The sequence below is a fragment of the Hydra viridissima genome, unplaced genomic scaffold (assembly GCF_058129835.1).
Source record: "Hydra viridissima isolate aposymbiotic clone 2 unplaced genomic scaffold, HvirCarnegie_v1 scaffold_12, whole genome shotgun sequence".
Taxonomy (NCBI): Eukaryota; Metazoa; Cnidaria; class Hydrozoa; order Anthoathecata; family Hydridae; genus Hydra; species Hydra viridissima.
The window spans coordinates 3,613,625-3,637,563 of NW_028324311.1; the positions used below are offsets into that span (position 1 = coordinate 3,613,625).

General features: G+C 27.2%; 3 protein-coding genes, 1 long non-coding RNA gene and 2 pseudogenes across 8 annotated transcripts; 3 read left to right on the top strand and 3 right to left on the bottom strand.

Moving 5' to 3' along the window:
• Positions 1-450: 450 nt before the first annotated feature.
• LOC145183746 (uncharacterized) lies at positions 451-3,037 on the top strand. Its single transcript, XM_090067887.1, has 7 exons — positions 451-498; positions 735-815; positions 910-1,020; positions 1,168-1,314; positions 1,392-1,439; positions 1,536-2,947; positions 3,031-3,037. Exons 1-7 carry the CDS (start codon positions 451-453, stop codon positions 3,035-3,037), a joined length of 1,854 nt encoding a protein of 617 aa, XP_089924013.1.
• LOC145189505 (uncharacterized) lies at positions 1,166-4,920 on the top strand. 3 transcript variants are annotated; one of them, XM_090069454.1, is made up of 11 exons: positions 1,166-1,185; positions 1,294-1,314; positions 1,379-1,439; positions 1,536-3,161; positions 3,422-3,457; positions 3,540-3,647; positions 3,723-3,839; positions 3,932-4,045; positions 4,139-4,264; positions 4,400-4,492; positions 4,730-4,920. In XM_090069454.1, exons 4-11 carry the CDS (start codon positions 3,062-3,064, stop codon positions 4,885-4,887), a joined length of 852 nt encoding a protein of 283 aa, XP_089925580.1. In that variant the 5' UTR covers positions 1,166-1,185; positions 1,294-1,314; positions 1,379-1,439; positions 1,536-3,061; the 3' UTR covers positions 4,888-4,920. The 3 variants fall into 3 exon arrangements, with proteins under 3 accessions (XP_089925580.1, XP_089925579.1, XP_089925582.1); XM_090069453.1 differs by having other exon boundaries at positions 1,168-1,314; positions 1,392-1,439; XM_090069456.1 differs by having other exon boundaries at positions 1,172-1,314; positions 1,392-1,439; positions 3,735-3,839.
• Positions 4,921-6,016: 1,096 nt separating this feature from the next.
• On the bottom strand, positions 6,017-8,124 carry LOC149880810 (uncharacterized). 2 transcript variants are annotated; one of them, XR_016446042.1, is made up of 4 exons: positions 8,107-8,124; positions 7,412-7,596; positions 6,987-7,176; positions 6,017-6,647 (listed from the first exon to the last, which is right to left on the bottom strand). It is a non-coding gene; the product is annotated as an uncharacterized LOC149880810 (long non-coding RNA). The 2 variants fall into 2 exon arrangements; XR_016446041.1 differs by lacking the exon at positions 8,107-8,124 and having other exon boundaries at positions 7,412-7,741.
• A 1,809-nt stretch (positions 8,125-9,933) lies between these two features.
• On the bottom strand, positions 9,934-23,515 carry LOC149880811 (uncharacterized; annotated as a pseudogene). Its single transcript, XR_016445804.1, has 9 exons — positions 22,683-23,515; positions 20,283-20,410; positions 19,474-19,660; positions 15,697-15,891; positions 14,236-14,489; positions 13,824-13,941; positions 13,252-13,636; positions 13,068-13,144; positions 9,934-12,859 (listed from the first exon to the last, which is right to left on the bottom strand). The product of XR_016445804.1 is annotated as an uncharacterized LOC149880811 (transcript).
• LOC149880812 (uncharacterized) lies at positions 11,684-12,228 on the top strand (annotated as a pseudogene).
• Positions 16,160-19,387, bottom strand: LOC149880813 (uncharacterized). The gene is made up of 3 exons (XM_090069367.1): positions 17,595-19,387; positions 17,088-17,520; positions 16,160-17,011 (listed from the first exon to the last, which is right to left on the bottom strand). The coding sequence occupies exons 1-3, from the start codon at positions 18,225-18,227 to the stop codon at positions 16,665-16,667; spliced, it is 1,413 nt and encodes a 470-aa protein (XP_089925493.1). The 5' UTR covers positions 18,228-19,387; the 3' UTR covers positions 16,160-16,664.
• Positions 23,516-23,939: the final 424 nt, after the last annotated feature.

A 23,939-nucleotide genomic window follows, 5' to 3' on the forward strand; every position in this document is an offset into this window, starting at 1 on the left:
ACGTTTTTTTTTTTTTTTTTCATAAATTAAAGTCATATGACCATATTAGGCTCCGTAAACAATAGTTTCTAGTAAAAGTTTGATAATTTATGCAAATATTTCCCATGAAGCAAAAGGATTGAAGTTTCCATATGTTTAAATCTTCGAATTTCTTAATGCGTTTAAAATTAACAATTCGGGGACTTATACATTTTGTTAAATTTCTTGTGGATTCTTATAGTTATTTAAGTTTTTTTAAAGCAAATTGTTTACTTAAGTTTGTTTACATTGAATTATAAGTTTTAAACTTGTTAGAATGTTGTATTAGGTATGTAACAAGTAAAAATTTTTTTAGAGCAAATTTTTTTTAAACGCGTTTTTTCAGTCATATTATAGAGATTTTTTTGCGCTTTTTAATATTAAATTTTTAAATGTTATTGATATAATCTTAGAAAAAATTTCTAATTAAACATGGAATCTGAGGATTCAATAGTTTATGACGACTTGAACATTTCAGAGGTTTGTAAATGGTTACTGTTATATAATTTGCATGATTCAATTTTTGTTTCGTTTTTTTGTCATAACTTGCTTGTCAAGGTATTTGTTTATATCAATCTTGATTTGAAATGTATTACACAAGTCTATCAAATAGGATTAGTTGTATATATGTGTTGTAAACATATTTCACTTATGTAAATAAATACATTTACAAAATGGATTATGTAAATCACAACTTTCTGCAATATTTTGAATAGGAAATTGTTGGAGACAGTGATTGTGGTTCAGATAATTGTAGTTCAGATAATTGTGAAAGTTTAAAGTATGTTACTAAAATAGTAAGTCTTATTTTTATTATATTTTATTGATTATAAATTGCATTTGGCTAAATAATGTTGATAATTTCCAAATATAAATTTTGTATAACAATAGAGTTCCTTGCATATCAAAGATGTAAATCTGCATGATGAATGTATAGATTATAAAATGGAAGAAAAGTTTCCTGAAAGCGAGGAAGAGTTTTTTGATTTTATTTTGGAGAAGGTTTTTGATGCTGAACTTTAAAGGTATATTAAATGCTTTATTTATAATAGAATCTAAAAACATATTTAAAATTGTGAGTTGTAGAAGAATTATACAGTGTAAAAATTATTACAATAGTTAACTATTTTGATTGATCATTTTACTTAGATCCCTGCCATAAAAAAAGTAAATGACTGTATTGGGGTCCAAAAAATAGATGACTGTATTGTGGTCCAAAAAATAGATGACTGCATTGGGGTCCAAAAAATAGATGACTGCATTGGGGTCCAAAAGGTAGATGACTGTAATGGAGAGGTAAAATGAGTTACATTGAGCATATTATCTGTTGAACTTATTTTGTTTGTTATTTTAAAGTTAGTTTATCTGTTTAGGGTATTGTTATGAAAGAGGTAGAATACAAAAAGAAACTTATTGGAAAAGTAACCTTTGCTATATTTATAAACTTAAGAAATTTTTTAATTTTCTAGTTTTATTTCTAAAAGTACTAAAATGTTAGATACACTTTCTTTTTTTAGAGATTATCAGATAATAAAAGGCCATCTAGACTCTGCATATTTTGTGGCCAAATGAAACAAAAGCTAAGTAGACATTTGAAAAAAAAGCATGGAAATGAGCCTCGGGTTATTGAGGCTGTGAACCAGCCAAAGTTAGTTAGTAAAAAACTCTTTGCTAAAATAAGAAGAGAAGGAATATTAATGTACAATAAGAGTCAGGCTTCCACTGATAATCCTATATATCAACGTGAAAAAAGTGGTACCAAATGGAAAAATTTAATGCGATGCAGTGCTTGCAACAGTTTCATAAGCAAGAGGTTCTTCACAAGACATGCTCAAAAATGTTCACTTAGTACAATTAATGCAGTTGAACCAATTCCTATTTCTACTGAATCATTAGATATCCCCAAATCGCTAGATCTTGATCCAGGTTTTTTAAAGAATGTTTTAGGAAAAATTAGAAATGATGAGATTGGTAAATTATGCTGCACTAATGAAAATATTGTATATATTGGTTCAAAGTTGTATTGGAAACTTCACAAAAAAGAGGATAAAGCAGCAGAAGTTTTTCGATCTGTTAGGGGAGATATGCGGCGACTTGCGAATTGCTATAATATTTTTAAGCAGCTGGATGGTATACATGCTTTATATTCCAACTCTCTAGATATGTTTAATCGGAGTAACTTTGAGCAACTTTCTGAGGCTATAGAATTATATACAAAAAGAGACGATTCTTCTCTCAAAGCAGGTTTAAAACAAAACTTGTATTATCTTATCAAAAAATCTGCAACTCTTGTGCAGTATTCATTTTACTCTAGGAAGAGAGATGATGAGGCAGCTGAAATCTCCAAATTTATTCAATCTTTTAAGGGTTGGCAGGATTATCTTTTTGGTGATGCAACATACCATTTAAATAAAAAACGACAAATTAATTTAAGAAAACCATCAAGACTTTCACAAGAAGATGATTTACTTATTGTTAAAAATCACGTAATGGAGGTAATGAGTTCAATCTGCAGTAAATTTCATTTTGATGATGAAAGCAGCTATAAAAATCTTAGAAATGCTGCATTTGCACGCATAACTTTATTAAATGGTAGAAGAGGTGGTGAACCTGCTCGAATTTTGTTAGCAGATTGGTTGCAAGGAGAAAATGATGAATGGATTGATAAACAAAGACTCAAAAAACTTGACAGTTTAGACCGTATTTTAGTGAAGTCTATGAAAGTTATTTACATGACAGGAAAAGGTAATAACCATCTAGTACCAGTAATTATTCCAGGAGATACAATTCTTGCAATGAAAAAACTTTCTAACGAAAGTTTCCGTAAAGTTGTTGGTGTTCTTGCAAATAATAAGTTTATATTTGCAAGCTCGAAAGGATCTGAAAATCATGTTTCAGGGTGGCATGTAGTGAACAAAATTTGTTCAAAGTTAGTATTAAAATCGCCAAAGGACATAATAGCCTCAAAAAATCGGCATAGGATTAGCACACTTTTTGCATCTCTTGATGTAGAAGATAAAGAAAAGAATTATTTTATTCCCACATGGGACATTCTGAAAAAATGAATCAAGATTTTTATCAGGCTCCATTGGCATTATTGGAATTAACACGTGTTGGGAAGCAACTAATGAAAATTGATGCTGGTATGTATTTTTTGTATTAGTTTCTGGTATATTCATAAATACTTAAAAGTTAACTTGAGTAAAGTAACAAATCTTTTGATTTTTATTTTCTATTTATAGTTTGTAAAGCTTAATTGTAGAATATTAACACAAAGTATAAAGGTGTTTTAAAAAATTTTTAGGCCTAGTTTAATTTTTTTTATTTATAAAATTACTGTTTTTATAAAATTACAAGATAAACACACAATATAGTAAACTTTGTTTTGTTAAATTTACTTTAGGAAAATTTGATGTGATACAGGATCTGGCTACAAAAGGTATCTGATTTATAATTTTTTTAAATTAAAGTGTATGCTTTTCAGGCAACAGCTAATTTTTATTTTATTTTAAAATATCCAGAATCTGATAAGGAAGTTTATGAGAATGAATCTAGCGAGAATGTTGTTGATAAAGAATCTGATGAGAATGTTGTTCAGGAAAATGACTCTCACACTTTAACTTTAAAAGGTTAACAATTTCAACTTTTAAAAAAGTTGTATGATCTTTATATTAGATTTAAATATTTCTTTTTTATTCTAAAAGATCTTTATCTAGGTAATGATGTTTTTGGCATTAAGAAGAAAGTTGGTGATTTTCCTAATAAGGAAATTATGTTTGATAATCCAACTTTGAAAAATGAATGTTCCTCATTTATTGCAGGTGACTTATACAATTTTAAATTTACATTTTTCAATATTAATTTTGTCTTATGTATTATAATAAAAAATCATAACTCCTCATTTAACTTTTAGGAGAACAAGAAGAAGTATCAGTTAAGGCAATTGATTCAAATATTGGTGCTAATTTCACTAAAGTTTTAAACAGTTTAAACTTGAAAGTTTATCCAAAAAGGTCAATCAAAAGAGGTAATTTTTTTTTTTTTTTACAGCAAATTAATAAAAAAAATTTCATTGGATTATATTTTATAAAATTTATGATAGTTTGTATTATATTTTCAGTTAATTATCGAAATAAAGAAAATAATGAAGAAAAGATTCAAGAAAATGAACCTGTTTACATTAATGAAAGTCAAGATGAGGACAGTGAAAATTTTGATTCAGATGAAAAACAAGATCTTATTTCCAGTGTTTTTATTTTACTAAAAGTTACAAAAACTTTGTTAAAATTTATTAAAATTACAAAAGTATTTTTTCTTTAAACAAGTTCAGTTTTACCAATACAATATCTTTTAGAATCAATATCTTTACAATATCTTTCAGAATCAAAACCAAGAAAGTGGACTGTAAAGCAGGTTGAAGCTTTAAATTGTTACTTTGGGGATTTTATCTGTGGAAGAATTTCTGATTGGCTAAGTAAGTAATTTGTACCATCCCAAAAAATTGGTATGATAGAAGTAACTTAAAAGCCAAATTTTAGGTTATTTTTTAACTATTTTTGACATTGATCACTGTTGGATAAAAATAGGTTTCCTTTTATTTAAGGTTATAATAAAACACTCTAAAGCTATTGATACCACCATTTCTTTTTATAGTCTAAGAATCTGTAATCAATTTCTGCAATATATTTAAATACTGTAAATCTTCTTCTAGCTCGAAAAGAAATAGAAGGCTTTCGAATAAAAAATGCAATTGATTTTCCATACTCAAAAATCCGCTCAAAACTAGTTAATGATCGCGAGAAAAACAGACGACAGGTAAGTATCAGGGCGAAACTTTCGAACAAACGATGCCAAGACATGAATATGTAGATTGTTACATATGTAATAAAAGTATTTTTTCAAGTTGTTTATTTTCTTGTTGTCCCTATTTAAATTGACTATTTGGCATAATATAATCCAAAATTATTCCTCTTATATTCATAATTATAAAAACAGTTTATTAAAGTTTAAGCGCTTAAATCAGTGCTTTATTTTTTTTATTAAAGCGCTACTAATTAAGCATTTTAGAAGATGTCCCCGTAATGTTCACAATATGCTTAAAAAACAATGCGGGGACACGAAATGCATTAAAATTTTCTAAAATCTTGTATTTAACCTGTTCTTAAAAACCAAGTTAAAACACACTTAAATTTATTATTTACTGTTACAACTTAATCGAAAAAACATTTTTATTTCAATTTCAAAATATGTCCCGAAATGTACAAAATTTCTTATGTCCCCGCAATGTGCCTAGAAGTAGTATATATATATATATATATATATATATATATATATATATATATATATACAGAGGCGGATCCAGCATTTTTTGATCTTTGAGATAGTTAACTTCCAGACATGGAGCTAACTCCAAACATTTATATGTTTATACTTATATTAAATAATGAGGGTTTGCCAAAAATTGCGATGATTGGAGGCTGGGAACAAAAAAGCCCCAAAATTTTTGCTACACTTGCCCCAAGCACGAGAGCAACAAGTTAATGAAATACTTTTTGTACTATTCTCAACTAGACTTATATTCATCGATAGTTTTTAAGTTTCATAGTATTATCTGATAGCTTTCAATTATTATGACCATATAAATTTTAAACCCTCTCAATTTGAGGGGGCTGTAATTTTTATATGGTCATAACTTTTGAACGCTAAGAGATAATACTATGAAACTTAAAACTTATCGATGAATATCCCAGTAAACATCGAACAGTTGGTAAGTAGTTGGCCCGATCCTAATAACCAACTATTAGCTACAGTTGGGCCAACAGTCGGCTATTTAGTTGGTACCGTGAAAAAAACGTAACGCTTTTACCAACACTTAGCCAACTGTTTTTAAACAATTGTTTGCCATTAACGGCCCAACAGTAATAAAACAGTTGGCTAACAGTTGGTACCATTACCGGCCCAACTATATGATTTTTTTTTCGCGATTTCTTAAATTCACTTTTGCGCTTAAATTGAAAGTGCAAAAGTTATAAATCATGTTTTGAATATTGCTTAATAACAAAGTATAACTTTGCTTTTTCATATTTAATTTTCTATCTAATAGTGATTGTTTGTATATCAGACTTTACCAAACAGTATTACTGTCGACACAAAATATTGTATTATTTATTGATAACTTAGTTGAATACAAAAAAAAGAACAAATTTTTTACACTTTTATTTCCAGACCGTTAAAGAAAAATATTTACAAATAAAGAACTAAAAATATTCTATTATTGTAGTTAATATTATTAAAGGTTTGAAACTAATATTGGCAACTTTAATTAAAAATAATATTGTAAAACGCTAATATTTAAAAACCTGGCGATTTATTAGATAATTATTAATAATAATTAAGAAAAATTAGATTTATAAATAAAATCAAGAAAAATAAGCTTTTATAAATTTTCAAAAGAAAATAATAACTAAATATTCTTTTCATTGATTAACTGCAACTGATTTTTATAACCTTGCTTTTCGTCTGTCTATTTATTCGCCCATCTCCTTGATCATTTGCGCCCTGAAACCATCTTGAAACCATCGGGTAAATATCTTTATCCTTGGAATTAAGATACTGAATTCTTACTGCTGCTAAAAGAATAAAATGAAAATAAATTTAAAAACTCAATTTATTTTTTGTTTAAATATAAATTATTTTTAAGTTATTTTTAAGCTCTTATACGTATACTTTGCAAATCAAGAATTACATTAACTGGTTAGCAGTTTTAAAAATATGTGCATATGATAATAAGTTCAAGTCACCAAGGGAGAATATAATATCTCACAAATTCACAACTAATGACACCACTGGTAATTGTCATAAGTACTAACATATTATATTCTTTCTTAGTGTTGTAAACATATTTTTGTAAATATAAAAATACAGTTGACTTTAATAGACTAAAAATTTACATAACTAGTAATACTTACATAGTAAGCACTTTAACACAAAATGATAACATCGCAACTTAACCTTGCCCATTCCAGTAGCTATCATCTTACTTGAAGATCCGTTTAGATTACATAAAACGCTAAAATTTTTGGAAAACATGGCTCCCAACACACATCATATGTATTTTGGACGTTCAACTTTACCGCCAATAGAACGCAGATATTCGACCTAAAAACAAATAATCCTACATATTACAACTTTTTTATTTAAACTATTTTTTCAAAGGTAAATGAAAATGTAATGCGGTATAATATAACTAAGGTATTATTAAATTACCTTTGATAAATTACAATTATAAGACTTATAAAAAAACTTATCTTTGATCTTATAAAATAATAGTTACTAGTTTAAACGCAACCTGAAGACTGCTAGAAACATTATAATACAAAAAATAATTTCAAACTTTATAGAGAGCCATCTCAGATTTCATCTGTATCATAAGGTTAAACCTCTCCAAATCTTCCTTACTTTCCATTGGAAGGCCAGGGGGAACAACAATATCTTCATTATCCAAAAAACTTTGAACTTCTAAAAACTTATTTTTTTGCTCCAGTTTTGTTAATCTTAACTCCAAAGCTGCTAACTTCTCTATAAACATACATAAATAATTAAATAATATTTGATTGCATTTGAATCTTATTGGAAAACTGGTTTCAAAAACACAATCTAGTTTTTAAATTGAAGACATACATGGATAAAGGTGTTATGGAACTCAAATATTTGGAGTTAAAATTTTAAACATTGATGTTATTTATCCCTGTAGGTGAATTGATTGCTGTAAAAATGGTATTCTAGCACATTTTTGTGCTGTGTTATTAAGGGCATGGAAAAGAGCGTTATTTAAAACCTTTATCTGCATCAAAAAGTAGAAATGTGTATTTTTGTAACATGAAATATGTATTTTTTTAAAGCCTTCATCCATTTATGACTTATATTAAAACACAAATTAATTTTTTTTACAAAAAATATAAATAGTTTTCCTTTGTCAATATGTCAGCATCTTAATCAATGTATGTATGCTTAACACATATACAATGTATAACAAGTAGTAAAACAAAAACAAAAACAAAAAAACAAATAGTTTATCCAAAACCTTACTTTCCTGATCCCCAAAATTTTGAACAGTTTTCTCATAGTTTTTAGAAGTCGAAGTCCCTTTTAATAAAATGCTATAATTATATGCATTATATGAATATATATATATATATATATATATATATATATATATATATATATATATATATATATATATATATATATATATATAATATAATATAAATGTTATATATGCTTAATATGAAATGTATATGTCATATTGTATATACAATTGCATATACCATTTATTTATATACTGCACATATTATGTCAATATTGTATATGGCATATATTATATGCAATATATACAAAATACATAGGGATGTCTGCCAATATTTTTAGGTGGATTTCTCTGACTTTTCCCTGATACTTTCCTGATCTTCTACCTGTTTTCCTTGATTTAATTTAAAGTTACCCAAATTCAACTTCACAAAAATTGACCTAGATTCATTTAGAAAAATGCTCTTCAACTGCAAAAATGTAAACAATAATACAACCCACACTAAATGTATCAAGTATTGATACATTTAATATGGGTTGTATAATTGTGTACATTTTTGCAAGTGAAGATTCAAGATTCGCTTGATGCAAGTGAAGTTCATAAAACTATCTGCCAAATAAACTTTTATATTACATGTACTATGTACAACTTATTTAAGTTATGTAAGTTTGATGAAGAGCCATTTTCCCTGATTTCTCCCTGATTTTTTTAAAATTCAACCTAATTTCCTTGATTATCCTAGATTTTTTGCAGATATCTGATTTCCCTGACTTTTCCCTGAATTCCCCTGATCTGGCAGACACTCTGTGTGTGTGTGTGTATATATATATATATATATATATATATATATATATATATATATATATATATATATATATATATATATATATATATATATATATATATATATATAGATAGATAGATAGATAGATACATACATACAAACATACATATACATACAGAAATACACACATAAACATACTACTATACACGCACATATACATTTTAGCTGTATTTAAACTTTTGATAATAGTTAAAATAGAGCTAAAATATCTTATACAAATACAACAATGGTGTCATCATAAAAATAAATTAAAAACTCAACCAATGTCAAAAATTATATCTGAATGTGTCACTAATGGATAAATGTAAAATATTTCTACTTACCAGCGTAACGGTTATATTAAGAGGTGTACGAGAGTTTGAGTTTAAAAGTTTAATTAAAGGGTAGAAAAAGCGTTTGAAAGAAAAAAAAATAATAAAAAGCTTCAAACTAAACTAACTCTATTGAATAGTTTTAATCATTGAATGAATCTATTTGAATAATTTTGATAATTAGTCGCATGGTCTAAGTGAATATTTATAATATACATTTACAAACTTACGGGAAACTTACGATTCAAAAACACGCGGTATACAGTCGGTTAATGGTTGGCAAGAAATGCCAACAGTTAGCCAACTGTAGCCAATACTGGCCCGTCAGTTGGACCAACTAAAGCGTGTTTACTGGGATAAGTCTAGTTGAGAATAGTACAAAAAATATTTTATCAACTTTTTGCTCTCGTGCTTGGGGCAAGTGTAGCAAAAATTTTGGGGCTTTTTTATTCCCAGCCTCCAATCATCGCAATTTTTTGCAAACCCTCATTATTTAACATAAGTATAAACATAAAAATGTTTGGAGTAAGCTCCATGTCTGGAAGTTAGTCATCTCAAAAATTAAAAAATGCTGGATCCGCCACTGATATATATATATATGCATATGAATATATATATATATATATATATATATATATATATATATATATATATATATATATATATATATATATATATATGCATATGAATATATATTTATATTTAATTGTAGAAGTTAATTTTTATTTCGTATTGAACATTTTCTGACTAATGCTATATAAGAGTTTCCAGTTTTGTGATTCTTTAAATTTTGTTCTGCCCATTACCTTAATTAGGAAAAAATATTTAGTTATTGTCATTTATTTATGTTGTATAATATAACACTTATATTAGTTTACAATATATTGCTGGCTAATTGAATTATAAATTATATTTATACAGTCTACTTACTTGTCCTGTTTATACCACTTAAGAACGAACTATATATGTTCTGTTTTTTTTTTTTAAAGTGTAAATTTTTAAATCTTATATATATAAAAATATGATGTACCTATAATTATATTGTCCATAAAGGACTAAAAAAAATATTGGTACATTCTCCGCATATTAGAATTAATCCATTCACAAAATGAAAAATAGTGATTATGCTTATTATAAAGATCGTACTTTAAAGCTTTTTTTCATTAATTTTTTCGTATGCCAAATAAAACATTGTTGCAAAGTATAGCCAAATTTAAATAACGAATTAAATTTTGTTAAGAAAAACTTACCAACATTTTATAAATATAAACACAAATATAAAATGAAAACAATCGTTTTGCTGTGTAATATTTAAATGCATAATATGATGTAATATGAGAACAGTAATGATTTAAAACGAGTATGTATAATATGTTGTCAAATGAGAACTAAAAATTTCTAGAATAATCACGTAAACAATGCAATGCTGTAGCCAAGGGGCATTTTTTATGCAAAAGGTTAAAGCGTCAAAAAAGTTAAAACGTTTGAAGTGCAAAAAAAAAGTTCATCATTCCGCATAAAAAATGTGTTTTTTTTGGCTCCTGACGCGCGTATTATAAGCGTTATAATAACCCTCCATTTGTCACTAAAACAAGGCGATGTTTTTTCTTACTAGAATTTATATTTATGTACAGTGTAGTGGCGGATTTAACGGGCAGAAAATGGTGACCGGGTCCCACTGGTACGTTTTTTCTCTTTCTTATTAGAAAAGTATTAGTTCGGAGGGCTTTGTTACTAGGCCAAAATTGAGCTCTTTTCCTACTGTGCTGACCGGCCCCAACTGTTAAATCCGCCACTGGTACGGTATACATTTTTATTCAAACGATAAAAGCAAACAAACTTAAAGATTGTTTTTATTACTTTTTCCTGAAGAATTCGAAAAGTAAAAAAGTATGGCTGAAATGAATGCTAACACCGTAACCAAAAATTTTACACCAAATACTTCTCTAAATGACTCGAGCTTTGAACTAAAAGGTTAGATTCGAAATTGTATTTTGTCAACCGCTTAAACTTATTTTTTTGATTTTTTGAAAAATCATTTTTGGACACTTTGTTTATGATTTAATATGTTATTCTTTTGTTTATAGATGACTCCAAGAAAAAGAATGGATGTAAGATTAATGGGTTTCATTTGTTTTACGGAGAAACTGTGGTATGCATTTTTAGTGATTCTCTATGATTTAATTTTCTTATCAGTAACTAAACAAACATTTCATTTGTAGTTCAGTACTTAGGCGTATGTTCTAGACATTTAGTTAACTTTATTTATATTTAATTATTATGTTTAATTATATAAAAATGTTATACATAATCAAATTTCATTTTATTTTTTTATAATAAATACTTTTTAAACATATTCAGTGAATACATTTATATATTATTTATCCATATTTATGTTACGTATTTCACCTTTAGAAAAACGCGATGGCAGAAGCCGAAAACAATGCAAATCGATTACCTGATTTTTCTGAAATGAGCAAGATTGGTTCTGAAAGATGGAAAGCATTAGATGATTTAAAAAGAAAAGTGCTTTGAATATTAGTAATTCATTAATTATTTGTAAACGCGATTTATGTTATTTTTTTCGTGTTAGGAATGGAATAAAAAAAGGTCAAATGATGCGCGAAGAAGAAGATTGCGGTTTAGCAGTGGTGCTTACATGTCCTTCTTGTACGCGGTCATTTAAGAGAGGATATGAATATCGTTTTCATGTAAAAAATTGCGTAGAAAGCAAATGTGACAAATGTTGTAGTGTTTTTACCAATAATATTCAACTGAAAAAACATTATGTGAAACACAAAGAATCAATTCGTTGCGATGTTTGCCTAAAGTTTTTCTCTGGACAGCAAGCTCTTAAAAGACATAAGACATCATTACATGACAATATTAAATTTGAATGCAGCGTTTGTAAGAAACATTTTTCGACACAAGGGAACATGTTAAGACACAAAAAAATGCATACATCTTAAAGATATTTTTTTTATATTAATTTTTTAAATAAAATCAGTTAAAATAAATAGTGACTGAAAGTTTTGGCGCAATAATTCAGGTTAATGTGATTGAATGACAAATTCTTTCTTCGTTCTTCGCTGTCATTGTGATTAATTTTGAAGATAATAATTTTGTTTTTGACCCCATTGTTCTACCAGCTTTTTTAGAAACAGCCACATCTTTAACACTCAGAAAAAGAATGTGCTCTTTTGGTACTGACGTCAGATACATTAAATGGGTTATTGCGCTTTACCATTCCTTTTGGAATAGACGCTTTGCTTCCATCTTTTATTTTACGTCGTTTAACTGCCTCAGGTTGAACTTTTATCTTTACTCCATTTCTTTTTTTACGCAGCGTAGTATTGATTACTCTTCTAGACTGATAAGAATCAATACCAAAACAATGCAATGATGAACTTAAATTGGAAATATTGGTTTCATTTTGTTTCAAGCGAGTACAAAATTTTGAAACACCTTTCAAAAACGCAGCATTACTAGAATATTTTTCTACTAACAAGCTCATTGTATTGAAAGCTTCTGTTAACTCTTCCTGAATATTTTCTGTGTTAACAGTTTGAACGGAACTGGCACAGACGCCATTAATATAACCTCTATTGATAAATTTAAATTTACGTTTATAAATTTATAAACTTAATATAAAATATTATATTTTCTATTAGGAAAACTTAAAATTAATATAAATTTTAGAAAACCATTAAAAGTTTTTTTTTTTATCTTAAAATTGTTTTAAATCGTTTTGATCAATTTTTAAAATTGATTAAAATAAAAGCATTGTGAATTATTTTTTTACCTCGACTTTTAACAAGTTCAGAGTCATCTATTTTAAAATGAATTTCCTCGTTTATATTATTATCTTCGCAACTAGTAGGTGTGCTATAACCAAAATTTTAAAAACTATCATTTAGAAGATTTCTATTCATAGACATATATTGAATTGTTCAGCGAATACAAACATTACCAACATCTAAAATATATATTACCTGAAGTTTTCTTTAACGATAAACTCATCATGTTTATCTTTAACATAATCGTGTAATCCTTCGTACAGAGAGCCGGGCAAAATTTCTCCAATAGCAATGTACGAACACAACTGTCTTTCTTTATAACTTAGATATGGAAGAAAATTGGTGCTAAAGGAATGTTTTTTCCAAATAATGTACTGATGTTTACAAGGTGACCCATCACATCCTACAGTACAATCACATATACCTAAATTCATATCAACATTATAATGTATACCAGATAACTTGAAACTAGGTATCGTATACAACTCTTGTCCAATTTTAGATATCTGTTTTTCAATTTTTTTAAGAACTTCCTGAGAAGGAAGGGCAAAGCCAACTCCTTCCATTCCTTTATCTCTTCCTGAAAAAAATTTTTTTTAATCTGAATTAATTATTAATATATAATATAAAGTATAAAGTTCAGAATAAAAAGAATAAATTTATTTTTTACATCATAATCATCATCATCATCATCATCCTCAACAACATCAACTTTATCATCATCATCATAACACGGTATATGCTATTTTCATTAATATGACTTTTACCCATAAATCGGTTGCTGTAAATACCATCAAATCGACCATTTGCAATGCTTAGAAGTTTGGCCTTATAGTGTTCATTGAAATCTTGAGTAAGTTTTTCCACAAGTCCATTGACATTAACCTAAAAAATGTAAATAAATTATTATTAAAGATTTCTCATTTTTTGTAATGATTCGATAACTTTTAATGACATATGTTTCAATTAATTGTAACTACAAAAGCAATGAAGAGAATAAAGTAATTGATTTTAAAATATTTTTTGCTTTTAATAAAAGGGCACCTGTTAAGGATGTATGCTAGTTTGGGGAAGGAGTTAGCCAAATGCATTGAAACTGTATATGTGCGTATAAGAGTCACTTAAATGATTTTAAAGCGTACATACTTTATAGCATTTATTCAAATAAACTAGCATTACCTCTTTTGTTCTGTTTAGTACGTTATCTTTCAATACTAGAAATTGAGATTCAACATAATTGTTGGTATTATTACCCCTGATTGTTAGGTTTTGTCGAAAGCATATGCACCATCGTTCTTTTATATCAAAAACGTTACTCAGGTACAATTTCAATTGCGGATATTTCTCCCCATACAAAGTAATGATGTTAGTAAAAGCGTCTTCACATTCTTTAATAGACTGAGCGTAAACAACTTTTTTTAAATTCGATAATAATACCTAGATATATACACATAAATATCTAGGTATTACTATCGAATCATAAATATATGTATATATATACATATATATAAGGGTTATGATTTTTTTAACTTTTGTCACAGTTTTAATTGGCCATAGTTTTAAAACCTGAGAAATTGATAGTCAATATTAAAATTTCATAGTAATATTGAATATAGTTAAAAAATGTCCCTCATCCACCCACAAATAAGTTATGCTATTAAAATATTGTTGTTTTTATGACTATTATGAAAGAATTTGATTTTTAAATTCGCTATAAAGCATAAAACACACCTAAGAAAAAACTTGTGCTTGTGTAATATATTGGTCTGAACTGAAATATTACACAAATACAGAAATATTACACAAAAACTAAAATATTACACAAACATAGAAAATAGTTACTTCTAATGCGTTTTATGTTTTACTCATTTCTTTTGTCTTTACTTTTGTTGCAAATGTGAAAGTTTATAAATACTAAATATAATTTATGATTAGTTTTATTTATTTTTGTGGCTGTTTATAAATGGGTTCAAAATAAGCTTTATGTGTCCTCATGTAATCTTTGGAAAATCACGTTATTATCAAGGTGGGGGGGGGGGGGATATTTTTGCAACTAGACTACCATTAAACCAGTTTTTTATCAATTACTCAACATTTCTCAGGTTATAGAAGTATGGCTACAACAGATTCAAAAAATGTCATAACCCTAATATATATATTAGGGCCCTGCAAATTTCGAAAAAAACGATTCAAGTTTTTTGAATCATATTTTATTTTTTGAGTGTTGTCGTATTTTTAAATTTTCAACAATAAAATTTTAATAAAATGCTTTTTTTTATCCCTAGGGGGGTAAGAGTAATGGAATACCGCTTTTAAAATAACGTTGATAAATTAATCCAGACAAAAACTATTTGTTTAAAGATTATTTTTTTTATTCTTTTTGGGGAAAAAATGCTTAAACTTTTTTTTAAGCATTTTTCCCCTTTTTCTTTAAAATAATGATTCAATTTGCAAATCAAGACCTGCTTCGATTCGAAACAAGAAATGCCAATTCGCAGGGCTCTAATATATATATATATATATATATATATATATATATATATATATATATATATATATATATATATATATATATATATATATATATATATATATATATATATACATACACACACATGAGAAGCAATAAATTTTATTATATACTTGGTCTATCCTGATTCAAGATACCATTATTCTTATCAAAAAGCCATCTCCAAACTTGTTGCATTAAGTGAAACACACATAACAATAAGTTTGACTTCGGCCATACAGCATGTAGGGCATCTTTTAATTCATCGCAGTTGTCCGTCATTATTACATCAGGACCGAAAACTCCTTTACCATAGAAAGCATATTCTAAGATAATATTTATTTGTTTAATTTTATCAAATATTAAATCAACAGACAAACCATGACTAGGGTGATTCTATTTTTTAGTTTGTCATGCAAACCTTTTCTAAAACATGAATAATTGTATTCTAAGAGCAACTAAATAAAAAATAATTAAAAATTTGAAAATTTTACTAGGTCAAAAAAAAAAGTTACTTTATGGAAATAAGACAAAATTATTTCTTTTCTTTAGTCTTTTTTTATTTTATACATAAGCAAAAGAAATACGACAAAGTTTATAAAGTGAAGTTATTTTTTATTCGACATTTGCATAAACATTTCTGTTAAAAAAAGTCTCTCAAGAGCATCATCAGACTTAGCCCGGGAACATCGGATGTCCATAGCTCGGAGTCCTCTCTCAGCTACCTCATTTGTTCGATGCACATTCTTGAATGAGATTTTAACACCAAGAATATGTCTTGTCAGAGCTTCTTGGGCTTTAATGCAACTTGATGTAGTTTCTTTTAAGTTTTCCCAGTTGGGTTCCTCTCTCATTTTAAACCATGCAAGTGACCAAGAACAGCTAATAAACTTAGCTATTTCTTTCAATAATGGTCGTTCTTCAGGAAGTAGAAAGTAGCCTAACAAGACATATATTGCTCTGCTGTTCCACCTTGCTGAGTGAGAACTTGGTAATTTCGTTGGTAGCTGCAGTTTGGGTAAAATATTGGTGTCCAAATAGTGCCTAAATGCAATACATAACCTGGAAAAATAAACAATAAAATGGATCAACGCATTCATCACATATACAAATCATTGATATTGAAAATAATAATTTTTAATAAAACAAACCTAGCCAATAGCTTATAATCATCTCTCCAGGTTTTTACAGTAGGAGGAGGATGAGGTGTTTTATGCAGGATATTGTATGATTCTTTCAATTGCGGATACTTATTTTTTAGTTTTTGAATGAACTTAAAGTCAGTTAGAGTAGACGATTTTGATGGTGTTGGCAAGTGGAAAATTACCAATTTTTTCAAAACAAGGTCCAAAATGTGAGCATTGCATCCATAATAAGGAACAGGCCTGTTAAATAGCTTAGATCTTAAAATCCCCACTACTCCACCAGAACCATCATAAGATCCACCTGAAGTAAAATGGAATAACTTATTTAATCGGATTTTTTTTATTATTTAAAAATAAATAATTTTAATTTTACTAACCTGTATTGACAGAGCAGGTGTCACAAATTATAAGGGATATTTTATGCACAACATTATACTCTAACAATGTTTCCGTTATCATAGCGGCTAGATTTTCAGAAGTTCCGCTAGTATGTAATGTTTTGAGGCCAATGTACCAAAATATTGGTCCATCAGACTGAAGGGCAATGACCATGCGTTCCACTTTTTTAATCCCATAATCATATGGTGCCACACCTTTTCCATCAAAGTGTAATATAAAGGATAATTGAACAGACAAAGCTTCTTTAAGTTTAAGTAGAGTTGTGACTTGCAACCTTTTACCAGCTTTGAAAATAGCCGATTGATTTGGAGTTGGAATGTCACTATGGAAATAACTTAATGAGCGAGTTACACTAACTCCTTTGTGGGTTGAGATACCAGCTTCTGCGCACATAATGGCAATTGGCATCGCCTTAAACCAAAAGTAAAATTAAAATAAATTTAATAAAAAAACTTTTTTTATTTCCAAAAACTATTATTACTCACCTTTGATTTAAACTTCCGTTTGGGTCGTTCAAACAAAGGCTGAAAATCATCAACGTTATTATCATTTTCAGAGCTTGACTCTGTGTACAGTTGCTCTACATAATCAAGATCCATGTTTTTTGGTATCAACTGCCTGTTAGCAGGATGCTCAACAACTGTTTGGCTGGTTAATACACAGCTCTTTCTATCATCCATTTGATGATTATAGATGATCTGCTCTTCCCTCTTCAGCTTTATATTTTTATTAAGGATATCAAATGGCATAAAAAAATCCATATTCGATTTTCTCTTCAAACTTAATTTATAAGCATTCACAACTTCATTCAATTTTTTTGTGATGCCAGCTCTGGATACTGAGGGCATGCTAAATTTCACATTCCAGAGCTGCTCCAAATCTTTTGCTATTATTTGCATAACAGCTCTTGATGGTGGTGCGGGGCGTGTGTCAGCTAGATGGTGATAGTAGCCAAGAATGTGGCGGACTTCTGGAATAGTCTTGAAATTGGCTAAGGATTTAGTCCGTAATCCATAAGGCACTGCTGAAGCAAGCAGTTCCCGAGATTCCTTTGAACACGGTGGTGTTAAGTTGTTTGCTTTTCTCTTTAATGCTCCTTTAGCACTTATGTGGGACATATTTAGGTAAATATAATTATAACTAAAATAGAAAATGGAATACAGTTATTTTATTTCTAATCCACCAATAATTGTTAAGCTAGTTTTATATTATATTCACTATTAACTTCAGCTAATTAAAAAAATATCATACAAATTATCAATTTTTTTGCCTAAGTATTTTGTCTTATTTCCATAAAGTAACATTTTTTTTTGACCTAGTAAAATTTTCAAATTTTTAATTATTTTTTATTTAGTTGCTCTTAGAATACAATTATTCATGTTTTAGAAAAGGTTTGCATGACAAACTAAAAAATAGAATCACCCTAACCATGACGTGACTAGAATAATAGGGTTCAATCTCCACATTTTGTAGTTCTGAGATAAAGTGATTTAAAAAGACCTCTTACACTGGGCCTGTTCTGAGATAAAGTGATTTAAAAAGACCTCTTACACTGGGCCTGTACTGGGCCTAAGACAAAAAAAATTACATAAAAACATGTATAAAGAATATATTTACTAATTGTAACAAAATCTCTTGAAGATACATAATTTTGACAATACTAATTTGAGTATTACTTTACTCCAACACTTGCATAGAAAACCCTGTCAACATTGCTCATAAATAACAATAACATTTCTTTTAGGTCTTTCCGTTTCTTCTAATCCAGCACATTTATTTTTTGTTAACTCTAGTCTCGAAATGCAGAAAGTTTATATTTTGGTTTTCTTATTGTATTCTAGTTTTCATGGCTGGTTGAAAATAAATATTATTCTCAATTTCATCACTACGATAACTTTTTTTGAAAACAGTAAATTGGTCTTTAGATAACAGCATTATGAAGATAGAACTTTAACATACTTGGATTTTCTCTTCAAACATTTAATTTATATTTTAATCTCTAATACAGTAGAAAGGCTTAATGGTAAGGTACATATCTAGTGCCATAGAGATAGAAGCCTATTATTCTAACGTCTCAAAGAGTCTACATTTCACTCCAATCTCGTCAAGAAATCATCACAATGTTAAGAGGTCTTCCATAATTAATGAAACAATTTAGGGGTGGGTGTAGGCATTAGTGGTTGTGACAAAGCAGTTACAGACTTGTTACTGAAGGGCTACAATGTTGTGACAAGGGGGTCAAATACGATAAAAAATTGTTAAAAACTTTGGCATAGTTTATTGATTACTATAATATGTTTCTAAAGATATGTTGTATTACTAAGTTTAATATTTTTTGACTAAATTTACAAATAACAAAATTACCTGGTAATAAAGAAGCAAACATTTCTAATGCCTTTGTTAATGTATCAGTGGTTTCATCACTTGTAACAATAATTCCTAAAGGAAGTGCACCAGAAAAAGAATGTGTAACCATAAGAAATACGCGTAGGTTATATTCCTCCATGCCACCACTAGAATCTAAAAACACCATTTCTCCGGAACTTCTTATCTGAAGGTAATATATATAAATATATTTTTGTAAATAAATAGTTGTTTTGGCAATGCATGATATTTATGGGAAAATAAAAGTTAAATTCAATATACTTTATATAATATATTCAATTACAACTAGGGTTGGCATTCAAAATCCTGCCCAATAAAATCCGCTTTAACCAAGTAATATTTTTTAGACGTCTGACTGTCTAAAAGGGCCTTGCCACCTATATGCAGTGAATAATATTTTCATTTGCTTTCTATTATTTGCAGTGTAACCTAATTTTAATTAAAATAATACAAAATGTTGCCTTGGCTATTCTGTTCATAAATTAGACTTGTATTTAAAAGTCTAACTTACTTAACAAAGTGCACCAACAAGAAGGTAAGCTATAGGACTTTGCACTTCATCTGTACATCTCATTTTGCTTAAAGTTAACCCTCCATTTCTAGATTATTCCCTTTTCCTGGCGTGCATTTTTGCTAATTTTTGTGTATTAAATTTTACTGCCTTTTTAGTTGTTATGTTATGGTTTTTACAAATAACCTAAGTTTTTAGGTACATTAATTGTCATTATAAAGCGTAATAATAAAAACACTAAATTATTTATTTAATGTAAAAAAAAAGTATACCATACCCTCTCATGGACTCTTTTCATAAGAGAAGTTATTATAACAAGAATAAACGGATTATTGTCTATAGCATCAAACTTTTGAAATTTGATAATAGAATCTGCTTCTTCAAAAGCCTTTCTCTCAATTAGACCTTAAGTAGGGAAAATAAACACATTTCAAAATAAATATTTCATTAATTAAAAATTAAGTGTGTATGTATATGTACATATATATATATATATATATGTATATATATATATATATATATATATATATTGCTCACATATTATAAAGATCGGAAAGCATTACAGTTTCAACCAACGAATGCATATTGGTTTTTTGACAGTTTTATGTTTATACAGCCTTTTAACTTAAAAAATGGTTAACTACTTTTATTTAAACTAACAAAGATCACTTTTCAATCCAAAATCATGAACTGTAACAAAATTTTGATGATTTGATACATTGAGGCTCATTATATTCGTCTCATGTTGGTGGTTGATTGAACCTCGTTGTTCTGGAGTGACAATTTGTTAATATTTGTTATGAAAGTTTAGGAAAATGTAAGAAAAAGTCACACAAAAAATGTATATAAATATAACATATTTCATACAAATAAAAAAAACTAGGAAATAACATATAATAATAAAAAAATAATATAAAATAATAATAAAATAGGAAACCACCTAGATCATGATAAAAGTCTTCATGGTTTCCATTCACGCAACACTTAATATAAAAACCAAAATTAAATAAAATGGTTTAACTTATAAAGTTGTGGGAAAAAAAATTCTATAATAAAATGCCACTCTTATACACTATTAAAAAAATGATTATCAATACTAAATCATATTTTGAAATCATAAAATCAGATATACCATAGTATTTAACTAAGTAGCCAATTAAGAGTACACCGTGTAAACGTTTTATTTTTTATGTAGAACCTTTTACAAAATTGATGAGTGAAATTTTCAACTTACATGTCAACAATGCAATGTCAATGATGCCCCTTTATTGAATAATAAAAAAATATATAATAAACAATAACTAATCATATTGTAAAAACATAAAATCAAATTATGAGGTAAATTTCATAACACTTACTCAGCACCATTGAAATAACTAAATAATCTAACCACAGTACAATATATGTATTCTTTTATGCAGAACCTTTTTTAAAAGTGATGTTGAAAAATTTCAAGTTACATGTTAAAAAATTAAAACAAATAAAACAATTTTGATGGAATGTACTCAAATAGAGCACATTTTGTTGATGACAAAATTTTGAAGTACTTTCAAATTTCAAAAGAGCAAAAATAAACATCAAATATAAAATCTGATAAAGAGTGGAGAAAAAAGTGGAAAATAAAGAAGGAGATTGTGTCAAACATAAAAAACTAAAAACTACAAAAAGTAAACATGCATATTTTGAAAAATGTCATATTACATAATGGAAAAAAGAAACTATGTAATAAAAATCATAAAGAAAACAAACTATTAAAAAAATATAGTATCAAAAATCAAACCTGTCATAATAGTCAAAAATCAAGTTCTTAAAAACAAATATTTATTACAATTGAGCATTTTGACATAATTAAGTAACAATTTAAAGATATATCTAACAGATAAATTTACAATTATATATATATATATATATATATATATATATATATATATATATATATATATATATATATATATATATATATATATATATATATATATATATATATATATATATATATATTAGTAGAATATTACAAAATTACATCATATTAAGCAATGCAAAAGTTTTGTATTACCTAAGTGTCTTTTAAAAATATATGTTTTTATTAAATTACATAAAAACAAGAAAAATAAAAAAATAAATTATTAATAACGTTTTTAAATCATTTATAGAAAATTTAAATGCAGAAAAAACAATATTTTCTGCGGTACTTAAAGTTTCATGCCTATACAGCAATCATCTGCCATGTTATTAGTACAGATACTGAACTTTCTAGAAAAATTTGGGATCTAAAAGACAAACAAATTTACACCCTTAATCAAAATGCAGACACAGGAATAAATTGCTTTTAGGGTTTTATGACACCAATGATTATCTTTTTCTTTATCCTTGGTTACTACTGTATTTGTCACTTAAGCGACATAAAGAACTCACTACAATTTATTTTTTAATTTTTATCTGGATTTCTGGATGAAACTTTAAGTATCACAGAAAAAGGTGTTTTTTCTTCATTTAAGTGTGTGTATGTATGTATATATATATATATATATATATATATATATATATATAATTATAGCTGAAACATCAAATAGATTTCTACTAATTATAACTAACTTATAAACAAACTAGTTATAAATTAAAACTAATGGCTGACTATGGCTAGATCAACTACTGACACACAAAAATAAATTCTTACCACACAAAGCTTGAAACATAGCATTCATATCTTTTGAACCATACTTTGACCGATGATATTCTGTATATAAAAAATTATAGTCTGTTCTTCGTGGAAAAACTGATCGATTAGAAATCAATTTATGAAATTTTATTTCATTTTCACACCCATCTTTTGTCTTTTTATAAAACTCAAGATATGCTAATCCTGGTGTATAACCATTCTCAAAAAGATTATAAATTGAAGATAATATATCTGTTTGTATGTCCTTAAATGACAAAGATTGGAAAGAATTTATGGGATGATTGTGTGTCCATTCAAGATCTATGATACTTTTAGTTTTATCATACCTACAATACTTTATTATTAAGCTAAATGGGCAATCAGTATTTTTAAATCGTTGGCTTGGATTTTTTTTGATTATTTCACTAGCATTCATTGTTGGCTGATATCTTGTGTTATGGTGACACCTATAGTAGACACATTTGTCATAAACCCCTTTCTTTGGAATTTTTGGAGTTAATTTACGCAACGTTTCATTTGTTTGATCGCAATACTTTTGAATAAATCTATCTTCTTCATCAGCTAACAAATTGCTTTCAATAAGGACTTTAAACTTTTTTACCGAACCTTTTACATTTAATATATAGAATTCATCATTTTTTAACGGTATTATGTCCTTGACCCTACTTTTTAACTCCTCTGTATTTTCAACATTTATAAAACGAGCTCGGAAAGATTCAAGGATTGATGTCATTATGAATAATCTTAATATATAATAGATAGCAAATATTGTATAATATAACAAAGAAATTGTGAAGATTATACTATAATTTATAGAATTACAAATTATAATATACATAGACTATGTATATTATTATTTGTAATCTATGTATATTATTATTATTATTTGTAAATTGTTATTATATTATTATTTGTAAAGACTATGCATATTATTTGTGTATATATATATATATATATATATATATATATATATATATATATATATATAATCAATTTTAAAATGTATTCTACAAAATAGAGTGCTCAATGCTCTTAAAAGAACAGAGCAATTATTATAGATTTCAATTTTTATAGATTCATTAATCTTTATTGATAAACAGTGTTAAATGAGAAAAATTTTTATTAAGTGATTTTTATATATATATATATATATATATATATATATATATATATATATATATATATATATATACACATGTGTGTGTACTGAATATATATATATATATATATATATATATATATATATATATATAT